At 48.4% G+C, this 14,950-nt stretch overlaps 1 protein-coding gene across 1 annotated transcript in view; it reads right to left on the reverse strand.

Moving 5' to 3' along the window:
* Window positions 1-14,950, reverse strand: part of LOC122558020 (ciliogenesis and planar polarity effector 1-like) — a 68,184-nt gene that overhangs the window by 4,633 nt on the left and 48,601 nt on the right. The window contains exons 12-17 of the mRNA XM_043706354.1: window positions 13,617-13,841; window positions 9,687-9,717; window positions 9,279-9,410; window positions 8,557-8,710; window positions 8,383-8,441; window positions 33-203 (exon numbers count right to left, since the gene is read on the reverse strand). Coding sequence (XP_043562289.1) covers window positions 33-203; window positions 8,383-8,441; window positions 8,557-8,710; window positions 9,279-9,410; window positions 9,687-9,717; window positions 13,617-13,841 — 772 coding nt within the window. The remainder of the gene's footprint in view (window positions 1-32; window positions 204-8,382; window positions 8,442-8,556; window positions 8,711-9,278; window positions 9,411-9,686; window positions 9,718-13,616; window positions 13,842-14,950) is intronic.

A 14,950-nucleotide genomic window follows, 5' to 3' on the forward strand; every position in this document is an offset into this window, starting at 1 on the left:
ATCCCTGTCAGGGGAAGCCCTCCTCTACTTACCCTCTTTGTGTGGTGTGCGGCCGGGACTGAGTGCTTTGAGTTGACTTGAGTAGCCTTTCCCTCGGAGCTCGTGAACGAGTGGCTGGAAGCTGAATGGTGTCACACAACATCTCATTCATCAGGTTAAGTGCTGCTTGTCTTCGCTGTTCATGGTTCACAGCTAGAGTTACCCTGGACAGAAACAGACAGGACAGACAGTTCATCCAAAAACACCACAACTTACTGATACACACAATGAATTATTCAGACCCAGCAACATGGTTCACAGATAATTGTTCAGATCCAGGGATACAGAACGGAATGGCCTCCTCCAGTGGTTCCCAACATCACAGATACCAGTCTCCAGCCAATTCAATTCACTCCACGTGATATCAAGAAAGGCTTGGAGACTGAATACTGTAAAGGCATTGGTCCCTGATAACATTGTGGCTATAGTACTGAAGACCAGTACTCCAGAACTTGCCACTCACCTAGTCAAACTGTTCCAGTAAGGTGACAACACTGGCATCTACCTGACAAAATCATTAAAAATTGCCCAGGTACGTTGTGAACATAAAAAGCAGGACAAATCCAACCCTGCCAATTCGTGACTCGGGTCCGGAATGTACTGTCTGAGAGTGTGGGGGAGACAGGTTGACTTCAGGTATTAGCCCTGAAGAAGGGCTTATGCCCGAGACGTCGATTCTCCTGCTCCTCGGATGCTCCCTGGCCTGCTGTGCTTTTCCAGCACCACATTTTTCAATTCAGGTATTAGGGTCTGGAATGGAGTATCTGAGAGTGTGATGGGAGGTTGGATCAAGGCGCTCAACGGAGTTCCATGGAAAGTCAATCAGGGATTTGTACAAGGGTGTGGAAGGACTTAGGATACATGATGAGTTGTGCGCTTTCACTTTACGATACAGACGGTCAATCGGTCAGTGTCCGGCTTATGGTACACACGGTGAATGAGTCAGTCTCTGGGTTACGGTACACACGGTGAATCGGTCAGTCTCTGGGTTAGAGTACACAGAACCTTTTATCCCAACTCTCTGCCTTCTGTCAGACAGCCAATCCTCAATCCATACGAGTAGCTCACCTCGAACACCATGGGCCCTCACCTTGCTCAGCAGCCTCCCGTGTGGCACCTTATCAAAGGCCTTTTGGAAGTCTAGATAGACCACATCCACTGGGTTTCCCCGGTCTAATCTACTTGTCACCTCTTCAAAGACTACTAACAGGTTTGTCAGGCACAACCTCCCCTTACTAAATCCATGTTGACTTGTTCTAATCCGACCCTGCTCTTCCAAGAATTTAGAAACCTCATCCTTAATGCTGGATTCAAAGTTTGTGAGAAGATTTGTAGCTCGGGTGCTCGTTGTTGTGGTTCTGTTCGCCGAGCTGGAAGTTTTTGTTGCAAACGTTTCGTCCCCTGGCTAGGCGACATCATCAGTGCTTGGGAGCCTCCTGTGAAGCGCTTCTTTGATGTTTCCTCCAGTGTTTATAGTGGTCTGTCCCTGCCGCTTCCGGTTGTCAGTTTCAGCTGTCCGCTATAGTGGTTGGTATATTGGGTCCAGGTCGATGTGTTTGTTGATGGAGTTTGTGGATGAATGCCATGCCTCTAGGAATTCCCTGGCTGTTCTCTGTCTGGCTTGCCCTATGATAGTAGTGTTGTCCCAGTCGAATTAAATGCCTAAAACTAGGGGGCATGCATTCAAGGTGAGAGGGGGAAAGCTCAAAGGAGATAGAATCATAAAATCCTTAACAGTGTGCAAACAGGCCATTTGGCCCAACAAGTCCAATCTGACCCTCCAAAGAGTAACCCACCCAGACCCTATTATTCTACATTTACCTCAGACTAATGCACCTAACTTACACATCCCTGAACACAATGGGCAATTTAGTACGGCTAATTGCCCTAACCTGCACATCTTTGGATTGTAGGAGGAAACCAGAGCACCCAGAGGAAAGTCACGCAGACACGGGGAGAATGTGCAAACTCCAGTCAGACAGTCACCCGAGGCTGGAATCAAACCCAGATCCTTGGTGCTGTGAGGCAGCAGTGCTAACCACTGAGCCAGAGAGTGGTAGGAGTCTGGAATGCACTGTTAGAGGTGGTGGTGGAGGCAGATAGGGCATTTAAGAAACTTTTACATCGGCACATGAATATGCAAGGAATGGAGGGATATGGACCAAGGGCAGGCAGAGGGAATTAGTTTAATTTGGCATTGTGTTCGGTGCAACATCATTGGCTGTACTGTTCTAGGTTCTATATTATATGGACGAGTTAGACCGAAGGGTCTGTTTCTATGCTGTATAACTCTATGACTCTAATATCCTTGAGCTCAGATTCAGCTTTCAGCCTTGAACTTATTAGTTTTTCTTTTATGTTTCTCCTCCATGCTCTCCCTGCATTGATATTAACTCTTCCTCCTTGCAGTCTCCGACACATTAATATCGTGTATGACACAATTTACTTGACCTCTTCAAATTCTAGCCTCCATATTACTTCCCCTCATATTGAGCTCTGCAGCCATTTCCCTCTCACTCAGACAGGTCCAGGGCTCCCTTGGTATGATGTAACTCAGTTGCCAGCATTTCCACATCCGGAGTCAGACGATTGTGGCTTTGAGTCCCCCTCCAATGAGCACATACGACATAATCCAGGCACGTATTAAAGTGGTGCATTGCAGGTGTTGTGCATGTCAGCGCTGTTATCTTTAGGATGAGATGCCCATCCCTCTCCTGGACCAACATCAACCACTACCTAAAGCAGGTGTTACTATCTCATTGTTGTTTTTGGGATCCTCCTGTGCATAGACTGACTGCCTTTCCCTCACTTGTGACTACACTTCTTGAATTGGTTGTTAAAGTGCCTTGGGATATCTTGAGGTCAAGAAGAGTGCACTACCAATGCAAGTCTTTTGTTTAAAATGTCAACAGGCCTGTAAATAAAACGTGATTCAAGCAGCAATACTTTGTCTTTGTAAGTCGCAACTTAGTCCCATGAGCTGACAGACAAAATTTATCACGGAGCATTGATTCCAGTAAATCTCCTTTGGAGATCTCATTTCACACAGGCTAAAGAGTGGAGCTTTTCTCAATCTAGTTAACAACTCCTGCAGTCAGCAGTGAACAGCTCTGCCTCTTGTCTCTGAGGTTATATAATCAGACCATGGAGTTATCAAAACCCATAGCCTCGGGCCAGCCTGATGAAGGAATTTGGCCGGAAACATTGACTTTACTGCTCCTGGATGTTATCTGACCTGCTGTGCTCTTCCAGCTTCACATCTATTAACTGAGATTTCATAAGGGATGACTTGACATGATTGAGGAGTGGTGCTGGTGAGTGGGTTTAGTTAAGGTGGTTTTTTTCCAGGGGTTGGTCAGCGTGAGAGGGGGCTGCTGTCCATATACTGTGAGCAGGGCAGTATTACAGGAGGACAGTGTAATACAACTGTAGATGTGTACTGCACATATAATCTTCAAAGTACTCTCCTGTTGTGATGGGCTTTGAATCTACAGAACCTAGGCCATTGCAGAAACAAACAGCCTGGGGCACTGGGAAATGCCCTTATTATGAGATGATCCCATTAAAACCAGGACGGTCTGATCTGTCTTTCCCTGCAGTCAACTGAGCCTCTTCTGTTGCAGTGGTACAGCTAAATTACTTCCAGCCAAATGCTACTGGCATCTTCATGTATGAGCTAACAGGATTCTTGACCACCGGACGGTGCTTTGGTTGCCACATCTTCCTTTTGGGTAGGGACCTATAGGGACTGTTTGGTCAACTGGTAGAGAGAAACCACCTGGTGGTCTAAAAACATTATAGCTTTTCTGTTTATTGCATTATAGTAACCAGGTACCAGTGAGTTAGTGGGATAGATATTGTTACAGAGGCTGGGGAGGGGGAGCGGGGGGGGTACCTAGATGGTAGGTCTTAAAACCTTCAAGATAAAGAGCTCTTCTGCCTTTCCCCATCTAAGTCCTTAGGACATCGGCATTTATACATGCCAGCATTAACCCTTTCAGAAGCATTACCAACATTCCCCTGCATGCATTGTTCCCTATCATTAACACTTGTACATTCATACGTGTACAGTAGTTACATTTCCTCCGACTCCATCTCCCCTCAGTGGCTAACTTCACAAATTCAGGCAGTCTGGAAGTCTCTCAATTCTTCCAAGGTGGAGACCATCCCAACGGTACAGATCCCCCCGGTTCCAAAACTGATGCCAATGCCCCATGAAGTGGAATCCCTCTTTCCCACACCAATCCCTTAGCCATGTGTTTACTTCCCTAATTTTCTTATCCCTATGCCAATTGGCACGTGGCTCGAGCAGTAATCTGGAGATTATGACCCTTGAGGACCTGTACTTCAATTTCCTTCCTAGTGCTCGATAATCCCCAAACAGGTCCTCCACCCTAGCTTTGCCTATGTTGTTAGTCCCAACGTGGACCACAACAACTGGATCCACCCCCTCCATCTCCAATATCCTTTCAAGCCGGTCGGAGATGTCCCGCACCCTGGCACCGGGCAGGCAACACACCATGCGAGACTCCCGATCCGGCTTGCAAAGGATACTATCTGTCCCCCTAATTGTAGAATCCCCTATAACAACTACTTGTCTTTTTGCTCCCCCCTCTTGAATGGCCTTCTGCACCATGGTGCCGTGGTCAGCTGGCTCATCCTGCCCGGAGCCCTTTTCCTCATCCGTACAGGGAGCAAGAATCTCATATCTGTTGGACAAGGTCAAGAGCTGAGGCTCCTGAACTCAGGTTCCCCCTATGTGCCTCACTTACAGTCACATTCTGATGTCCCTGATAACTAACGGAATGTGAATTACTTAATCTCCAATATACACAATGAATCGGTCAGTCTCCGGGGTATGGTATACACGGTGAATCGGTCAGTCTCTGGGGTATGGTGTACACGGTGAATCGGTCAGTCTCTGGGATAGGGTATACACGGTGAATCGGTCAGTCTCTGGGGTAGGGTATACACGGTGAATCGGTCAGTCTCTGGGATAGGGTATACACGGTGAATCGGTCAGTCTCCGGGGTATGGTGTACACGGTGAATCGGTCAGTCTCCGGGGTATGGTATACACAATGAATCGGTCAGTCTCTGGGATAGGGTATACACGGTGAATCGGTCAGTCTCTGGGGTAGGGTATACACGGTGAATCGGTCAGTCTCCGGGGTATGGTATACACAATAAATCGGTCAGTCTCTGGGATAGGGTATACACGGTGAATTGGTCAGTCTCTGGGGTAGGGTATACACGGTGAATCGGTCAGTCTCCGGGATATGGTATACACGGTGAATCGGCCAGTCTCCGGGGTAGGGTATACACGGTGAATCGGTCAGTCTCTGGGTGAGGGTATACACGGTGAATCGGTCAGTCTCCGGGGTATGGTGTACACGGTGAATCGGTCAGTCTCCGGGGTATGGTATACACGGTGAATCGGTCAGTCTCCGGGATATGGTATACACGGTGAATCGGCCAGTCTCCGGGGTAGGGTATACACGGTGAATCGGTCAGACTCCGGGATATGGTATACACGGTGAATCGGCCAGTCTCCGGGGTAGGGTATACACGGTGAATCGGTCAGTCTCCGGGATATGGTATACACGGTGAATCGGCCAGTCTCCGGGGTAGGGTATACACGGTGAATCGGTCAGTCTCCGGGATATGGTATACACGGTGAATCGGTCAGTCTCCGGGATATGGTATACACGGTGAATCGGTCAGTCTCCGGGATATGGTGTACACGGTGGATCGGTCAGTCTCCGGGGTATGGTATACACGGTGAATCGGTCAGTCTCTGGGGTATGGTATACACGGTGAATCGGTCAGTCTCCGGGGTAGGGTATACACGGTGAATCGGTCAGTCTCTGGGTAGGGTATACACGGTGAATCGGTCAGTCTCTGGGTTAGGGTATACACGGTGAATCGGTCAGTCTCTGGTGTATGGTATACACGGTGAATCGGTCTGTCTCTGGGGTATGGTATACACGGTGAATCGGTTAGTTTCTGGGTTAGGGTATACATGGTGAATCGGTCAGTGTCTGTGGTATGGTACACACGGTGAATCGGTCAGCCTCCGGAGTATGGTTTACACGGTGAATCGGTCAGTCTCCGGGGTATGGTATACACGGTGAATCGGTCAGTCTCTGGGGTATTGTATACACGGTGAATCGGTCAGTCTCTGGGGTATTGTATACACGGTGAATCGGTTAGTGTCTGGGTTAGGGTATACACGGTGAATCGGTCAGGTCTGTGGTATGGTACACACGGTGAATCGGTCAGCCTCCGGAGTATGGTTTACACGGTGAATCGGTCAGTCTCCGGGGTATGGTATACACGGTGAATCGGTCAGTCTCTGGGGTATGGTATACACGGTGAATCGGTCAGTCTCCGGGTGAGGGTATACACGGTGAATCGGTCAGTATCTGGGGTAGGGAATACACGGTGAATCGGTCAGTCTCCGGGGTATGGTATACACGGTGAATCGGTCAGTCTCCGGGGTATGGTATACACGGTGAATCGGTCAGTCTCCGGGTGAGGGTATACACGGTGAATCGGTTAGTGTCTGGGTTAGGGTATACACGGTGAATCGGTCAGTCTCCGGGGTATGGTATACACGGTGAATCGGTCAGTCTCCAGGGTATGTTATACGAATCGGTCAATCTCTGGATGAGGGTATACACGGTGAATCGGTCAGTCTCCGGGTTAGAGTATACACGGTGAATCGGTCAGTCTCTAGGGTATGGTATACACGGTGAATCGGTCAGTCTCTGGGGTATGGTATGCACGGTGAATCGGTCAGTCTCTGGGGTATGGTATACACGGTGAATCGGTCAGTCTCCGGGGTATGGTATACACGGTGAATCGGTCAGTCTCTGGGTGAGGGTATACACGGTGAATCGGTCAGTCTCCAGGGTATGGTGTACACGGTGAATCGGTCAGTCTCTGGGTTAGGGTATACACGGTGAATCGGTCAGTCTCTGTGGTATGGTATACACGGTGAATCGGTCTGTTTCTGGGGTATGGTATACACGGTGAATCGGTTAGTTTCTGGGTTAGGGTATACATGGAGAATCGGTCAGTGTCTGTGGTATGGTACACACGGTGAATCGGTCAGCCTCCGGAGTATGGTTTACACGGTGAATCGGTCAGTGTCTGGGGTATTGTATACACGGTGAATTGGTTAGTGTCTGGGTTAGGGTATACACGGTGAATCGGTCAGTCTCCAGGGTATGGTATACACGGTGAATCGGTCAGTCTCTGGGTGAGGGTATACACGGTGAATCGGTCAGTCTCTGGGGTAGGGAAGACACGGTGAATCGGTCAGTCTCCGGGGTATGGTATACACGGTGAATCAGTCAGTCTCCGGGGTATGGTATACACGGTGAATCGGTCAGTCTCTGGGTTAGGGTATACACGGTGAATCGGTCAGTCCCTGGGATATGGTATACACAGTGAATCGGTCAGTCTCCGGGGTATGGTATACAAGGAGAATCGGTCAGTCTCCGGGGTAGGGTATACACGGTGAATCGGTCAGTCTCCAGGGTATGTTATACACGGTGAATCGGTCAGTCTCCGGGGTATGGTATACACGGTGAATCGGTCAGTCTCCGGGGTATGGTATACTCGGTGAATCGGTCAGTCTCTGGGGTATGGTATACACGGTGAATCGGTCAGTCTCTGGATGAGGGTATACACGGTGAATCGGTCAGTCTCCGGGTTAGAGTATACACGGTGAATCGGTCAGTCTCTGGGGTATGGTATACACGGTGAATCGGTCAGTCTCTGGGGTATGGTATGCATGGTGAATCGGTCAGTCTCTGGGGTATGGTATACACGGTGAAACGGTCAGTCTCTGGGTGAGGGTATACATCGTGAATCGATCAGTCTCCGGAGTATGGTATACACGGTGAATCGGTCAGTCTCCGGTGTAGGGTATACACGGTGAATCGGTCAGTCTCTGGGGAATGGCATAAACGGTGAATCGGTCAGTCTCCGGTGTAGGGTATACACGGTGAATCGGTCAGTCTCTGGGGTATGGTATACACGGTGAATCGGTCAATCTCCGGGGTATGGTATACACGGTGAATCGGTCAGTCTCTGGGGTATAGTATACACGGTGAATCGGTCAGTCTCTGGGGTATGGTATACACGGTGAATCGGTCAGTCTCCGGTGTAGGGTATACACGGTGAATCGGTCAGTCTCTGGGTGAGGATATACACGGTGAATCGGTCAGTCTCCGGGGTATGGTATACACGGTGAATCGGTCAGTCTCCGGGGTATGGTATACACGGTGAATCGGTCAGTCTCTGAGTAGAAGGCAGCACTGTATTAAATAATTACCTCTTGTTTACTGCAGTCTGCTTCTGGTGTTGTTTAATTTCTTTGTTTGTGACTTTCTTCTGTGAATAAAATGAAAACGATTATCAGAATAAACCAAACAACTGGCTTTGGCAGAGTTCCCTGCTCCTGGTTGTCAACATGCCCAGAGCACCAGGAAAGTAACTGGCTTCTCACCTGCCTCTCCTTGGCACAGTACGGTGATCGCTCCTTACTCCTCAGATCTTCTCTGTGTTGTCGATATGTTGCAAACCTCTGCTGCCTCTTGTGTTTCATCCATTCTTGAATCTCCTTCTGTTCCTGCACACTTCGTTTTGCAGGCTTAGAATACCTGCACATTCCCAAAACAATGGACAAGTGAGTGTGTGAGTGGAAACATGGAGAATCAGGATGTGGAAATACCATCAGGCATATTCCCTTAACTCCATCCCCGTCAAACACTCCCAGGACAGGGACAGCACTGGGATGGATCGAGAATAAAGCTCTCTCTACACTGTCCCGTCAAGGACTCCCAGATTGGGCTAGCTGATATAGATTTAATATAGAATCATGGAATGCTACAGTGTGGAAGCAGGTCATTCGGCCCATCCACACTGACTCTCTGAAAAGCCACAACTCCACCCTATCCCATGGCCAATCCACCCTGACCTGCACATCTTTGGACTGTGGGAGGAAACCGGAATACCTGGAGGAAACTCAGAGAGACATGGGGAGAATGTGCAAACCCCACACAGCCAATCACCTGAGGCTGGGATCGAACCCATTGTCCATGCTGCTATCAGGCAGTGCTCGCCACTGAACCACTGTGCTGTCTTTCTGAACTGGAATTATGTGTTTTGCAGCTTATATTCCCATTGGCCAGTGGGACATGTCAAATAAATGCCATTGGCAATCCCTACCTGGAGAGTTTCTCAATTTGTTGTTCAGACAGGCCCAGGCCTTTCGTGGACAATTTTCCCTCATTAAACAGGTCAGCTACAATGTCACTGACCCCACTGAGTCCACTGAGGTGAAGTGGATCATCCCGTGAGCTGGAAATACAAAATAGGAGACATTAGTGTCCCAAGCTGGGAGAGGGCTGAACCTCACTCTGGTTACAGCACAGCTACTAGCTCCCTCCCCAGACAGAAGCCAAGAAAACTACAAAGCACAAACAGCGTGTACGTGACCCACAGCAATCCAGGAATAACACGTGTACCCAGTCTGTCCGGGAATAACGCAGAGCGGTGTCGGCCCAGATTAACACATGGACCCTGTCTGTCTGGGAATAACGCACAGTCCCTGTTAGTATATAATGTTCTACTGACCTTGCAGTTTCTCTGCTCAGTTGATTACGAGCTGTGGAAAGATGCATAAACACATAAGAAACTGACTCGACTAAACTGAAGATTTTGAATTAAAATTCATCACATTTCAGTTTTTAACGTGTTACAGGCTGTGTCTCTCAGACTGTGCTAACACTGACCTGTTGAGGGTCAGACACTCTCTCTGCCCCTGTCAGGAGTGATTGAGACTGGGTTTATACAGCTGTCATTAGTGGGGAGATCCCCAGGCTGGGTCTGGTAGCTCACTGTACTTAATTTAACCCAGGAGCTGTGCAGTGGCTCCTTCTAATAATTCAATACAGTATGAAACATTTGATGCAGATTAACAGGGTAGAGAGTTTACAATTGAGAAGGCTAATGGGATCATAGAATCCTATTTAGCCCATTGAGTCCACACTGACCTTCTGAAGAGCATCCCACCCAGACCCACCTATCCTACTTTATCCCTGTAAACGCTACATTCCCCATGGCTAACCCACTCTAACCTGCACATCCCTGGGCACTCTGGGTAATTTAGCATGGCTAACCCACCCTAACCTGCACATCCCTGGGCACTCTGGGTAATTTAGCATGGCTAACCCACCCTAACCTGCACACCCCTGGGTAATTTAGCATGGCTAACCCACTCTAACCTGCACATCCCTGGGCACTCTGGGTAATTTAGCATGGCTAACCCACCCTAACCTGCACACCCCTGGGTAATTTAGCATGGCTAACCCACCCTAACCTGCACACCCCTGGGTAATTTAGCATGGCTAACCCACTCTAACCTGCACATCCCTGGGCACTCTGGGTAATTTAGCATGGCTAACCCACCCTAACCTGCACATCCCTGGGCACTCTGGGTAATTTAGCATGGCTAACCCACCCTAACCTGCACACCCCTGGGTAATTTAGCACGGCTAACCCACTCTAACCTGCACATCCCTGGGCACTCTGGGTAATTTCGCATGGCTAACCCACCCTAACCTGCACATCCCTGGGTACTCTGGGTAATTTAGCATGGCTAACCCACCCTAACCTGCATATCCCTAGGCACTGTGGGTAATTTAGCATGGCTAACCCACCCTAACCTGCACATCCCTAGGCACTCTGGGTAATTTAGCATGGCTAACCCACTCTAACCTGCACATCCCTGGGCACTCTGGGTAATTTAGCATGGCTAACCCTCCCTAACCTGCATATCTTTGGACTGTGGTTGGAAGCTGGAGCACCCAGAGGAAACCCACACAGATACGGGGAGAATGTGGGGGATGTTATACTTTATTAAAAGAGGAATTGAACATAAAAGAATATGATGTGCTTCAGTTACACAGGCAACGGTGTGCCCACATCTCCAACACTGTGTGCAGTACCGGTCTCTCTCAAAGAGAAATATAAATGCTTTTGGGGAGTTCAGAAGAAGTTTATTAGATTGATATCTAGGATGAATGGGATGTCTAATGGGGATAAATAGACAAAGTCTTTTCCCTAGGGTGGGGGAGTCCAGAACTGGTGGGCATAGGTTTAGGGTGAGAGGGGAAGATATAAAAGGGACCTAAGGGGCAACTTTTTCACGCAGAGGGTGACACGTGTGTGGAACGAGCTGCCAGAGGATGTGGTGGAGGCAGGTACAATTAGGGTAGTACGTGTATGGAATGAGCTGCCAGAGGATGTGGTGGAGGCTGGTACAATTGCAACACTTAAAAAGCATCTGGCTGGGTATATGAATAGGAAGAATTTAGAAGGATATGGGCTACATGCTGGCAAATAGGACTAGATTAATTTAGGATATTTTGTCAGCATGGACGGGTTGGACCGAAGGGTCTGTTTCCATGCTGTACATCTCTATGACCCTAAAAGGGACAACATAAATGAATCCCTGGACTGTACTATTGATCTGTATTTCCCTAATATATTTTTCTCCACCATGTTTTTCTGTTTGTCTGTGTACATTTGCATCTGTTTGTTGGGGTTTAAGAAGGAAAAGAATAAGTTAGAATTATAAATTGATGGTTCTAACCATAGTAAAACAAATGTTTTGATTAGGTTGTGAGAAATAATAGTTTCTTGTTGAGTCAGTGTTTATTGTTAACCTGAGCTTCTTAATCAGCTAAATCAAGCACTTTGAGTAATTTAGTTCAGTCTCTAATTTTTATAATGATCCCAGTGTAAAGACTGTATCTCTTTTATGTCTCTGTATGTCGGGTTGTGGACTGAAATGAGAAAAGGGCTGTTTTCTAAACCCTGAGGATTGTGGGAGGGATTGCTGCACCTTTCCAAAACAAACAGCCTGCCCCTCGCTGTAAGTGCTGTTTACACAGCTGCTTGCTCAGTCAGTGGGAGGGGCTTCCTGAAGATGAGCTAGGGCCAGAGGCTGGGTAAAAAGGTAGATTCATCCAGGAACAAGTCGTTGATTGGTCTGTGCAGTGGCAACCAATTGTTGATGATAAAGGAGTTCTACCTGGTAACAACGATATGATTGGTTCCCAAGCAGAGGAACAGCTTGTGGATGTCAACAAAATGGTCAGAAATCCTCTGACATGCAGAAGTGAGGTGATATCTCCACCTTGGTGTGCAGTTAAAAAAAAAAAATCCCTGAAGCCTGAAGAAAACTACCCTCCCAGTGATTGTAACTGGCCTTTTAAATGAGTAGCTAAGAGACTTTGCAATCTGTGAACTAGTCGCCCTGTGCCTTCTGTAATCAAGTGAACATACCAGGAGAAGAAAGACTGAGAAGCAGCAAATCCTAACAAGAAAAATAACCTTCTCAGTGGTTTATCCCTGCACACATACAATAAGTTCCTTCTGTGTATATGTGTATCTGTGTGTGTGAGTTGGGGGGTGTTTACGAGGAGGTTAGAGTTTTAACGAGTAGTTATATGATGATTGTTCATTATTGTTTCCGATAGCTAGTCTATTTATTTGTAAAGAGTAATTGTTGTTTAGTACAGAAACCTGGTTCATAATTTCTGTCTACCTGGATCTGAAAGACAGGGACATTGGGGAATTCTGTACACATTGATAAACCTTCTGTGATAATTCTGGGAATAGTGGGGATCGATTTCCAGCATGTAATCTCAGTGAGGAGTGACACTGCTTCAATTATCCTGGCTTCGAGTATCAATGCACTTTTCCAAGTGGGTCACATTTCGGAGGAATGTTTTGCGAAAGGTTTTGTGTGATTTTGGGACCCTCTGCCTCAGAAAGCAATGGAGGCAGGATCTGTTGTTTTTTGTATTTAGCGATGTCATATTCAGCACAGCTTGTGACTGATTTGATGCAGATTAAAATGGCTAAGAGTTCACAATTCACGGCTAAGAGAGGCCCAATGTGAGTCTGACTTGACTGTAAATGGCCAATCAGCATGCCACACTCACTGCCCCTGCCCAGCTCAGACACACTGCCCCTCAGTGCCTGACTCACACTCACTGCCCCTCAGTGACCAGCTCATACTCACTGCCCCTCAGTGCCCAGCTCACACTCACTGCCCTGCCCAGTTCACACTCACTGCCCCCATTGCCCAGCTCACATTCACTGACCCTCAGTGCCCAGCTCACACTCACTGCCCGTGCCCAGCCCACACTCACTGCCCCTCAGTGCCCAGCTCACATTCACTGACCCTCAGTGCCTAGCTCACACTCACTGCCCGTGCCCAGCTCACACTCACTGTCCCTCAGTGCCCAGCTCACACTCACTGCCCGTGCCCAGCTCACACTCACTGCCCGTTCCCAACTCACACTCACTGCCCCTCAGTGCCCAGCTCACACTCACTGCCCATGCCCAGCTCACATTCACTGCCCCTCAGTGTCTGGCTCATACTCACTGCCTGTGCCCAGCTCACACTCAGCCCCTCAGGTGCCCTGCCTGTACAGCCTGCACCCCTCATTCTGCCAGAGTGCCCATCTACTGAGAACAAATCACAGCAGCTACCGGGAGACAGGTGCAAGTCCCTGACAGCGAGAGGGGGTGTGCGTCGGTGCCAATCTGGGCTCATGGGTGATCTCGCAGTCGCCTTAGCCTTTGGATAACACTGCTCCTCAGCTCCGTCCTCAGCACCGAGTCGAGGAGAGCGACAATGCCAGTCTGCACACACACGAAATCCTGCAGTAGCACTCACACACCGCTCCTGAGCTCTGTCCTTCTGATCGGCACTGACTGTAAAGGCAAAGACAGAAGGAGATCATCAGTTTTGCTGTGAAGGCAGCTGACAGCACGCTGCGGATACAGCAGTGACCTGTGGGTCCGGGGCAATGCTCTCAAGAGCATGAATTTCCTGGGAATGTTTTGTTTTATTGTAATCAGGAGATAGAGAGGACCGTTACTGTAACCATTACTGCCCATTCTTAATTGCTGTTGGGAAGGCGGTGATGAGCTGCCTTCTTAAACCTGTGGAGCCCCTGGGGTGTAAGACACCACTGTGCTGTTGGGAGGCACTTTCATTCCAAGTAAGAATGGTGATTGAGACCTCTTAGAGAATCATAGAATCGTACAGGACAGAAAAAGGCCCTTCTGCCCATCGAATCTTTACTGCACACACGAGTCTCATTATTCAGCATTAGGCCCATAGCCTTGGACGCGAAGACATTTCAAATGCATATCAGAGTACTTTTTAAAGGTTGTAACGTTTCCCACCTCAACCCCTCTGCCAGGCAAGGCATTCCAGACCCCCAGTAACTTCTCAGTGAAAAAGGATTTTCTCAATTCCCTGAGAAACCTCCTGTCTTTCACTTTATTATGCCCAAAAGAATTGTTGATGCTGGAAATCAGAAACAAAAACAAATTGTTGGAAAAGTTCTGTAGGTCTGGCAGCGTCTGTGGAGAGGAATCAGAGTTAATGTTTTGGGTCGAGTGATGCTTAGAATTCTGAAGAAGGCTCACTGGACTCAAAATGTTAACTTGATTTCTCACCATAGATGCTGCCAGACCTACAGAACTTTTCCAGCAATTTCTGTTTTTATACATTATTACGCCCCCGCACCTCCCGGCCTTGTTATTGTCCCTATGATTAAGGGGGAGCGGCTGCTTTCTATCCCCCCCCCCCCACCCCGTCCAAGCCCCTCATAATCTTATCCACCTCGATCAGGTTCCCCCCTCAGCCTTCTCTGCTCTAAAGAAACCACCCTGAGCTTCTCCAGCCTGTCTTCATCACTAACCTGCTCCAGCCCAGGCAGTATCCTGGTGAATCCCCTCTGTACCCCCTCCCAGTACAATCACATCCTTCCTATAGTGTGGGCACCAGAAACTGCACACAGTCCTCCAGCTGT

Source organism: Chiloscyllium plagiosum, chromosome 16, assembly GCF_004010195.1.
Source record: "Chiloscyllium plagiosum isolate BGI_BamShark_2017 chromosome 16, ASM401019v2, whole genome shotgun sequence".
Classification (NCBI taxonomy): domain Eukaryota; kingdom Metazoa; phylum Chordata; class Chondrichthyes; order Orectolobiformes; family Hemiscylliidae; genus Chiloscyllium; species Chiloscyllium plagiosum.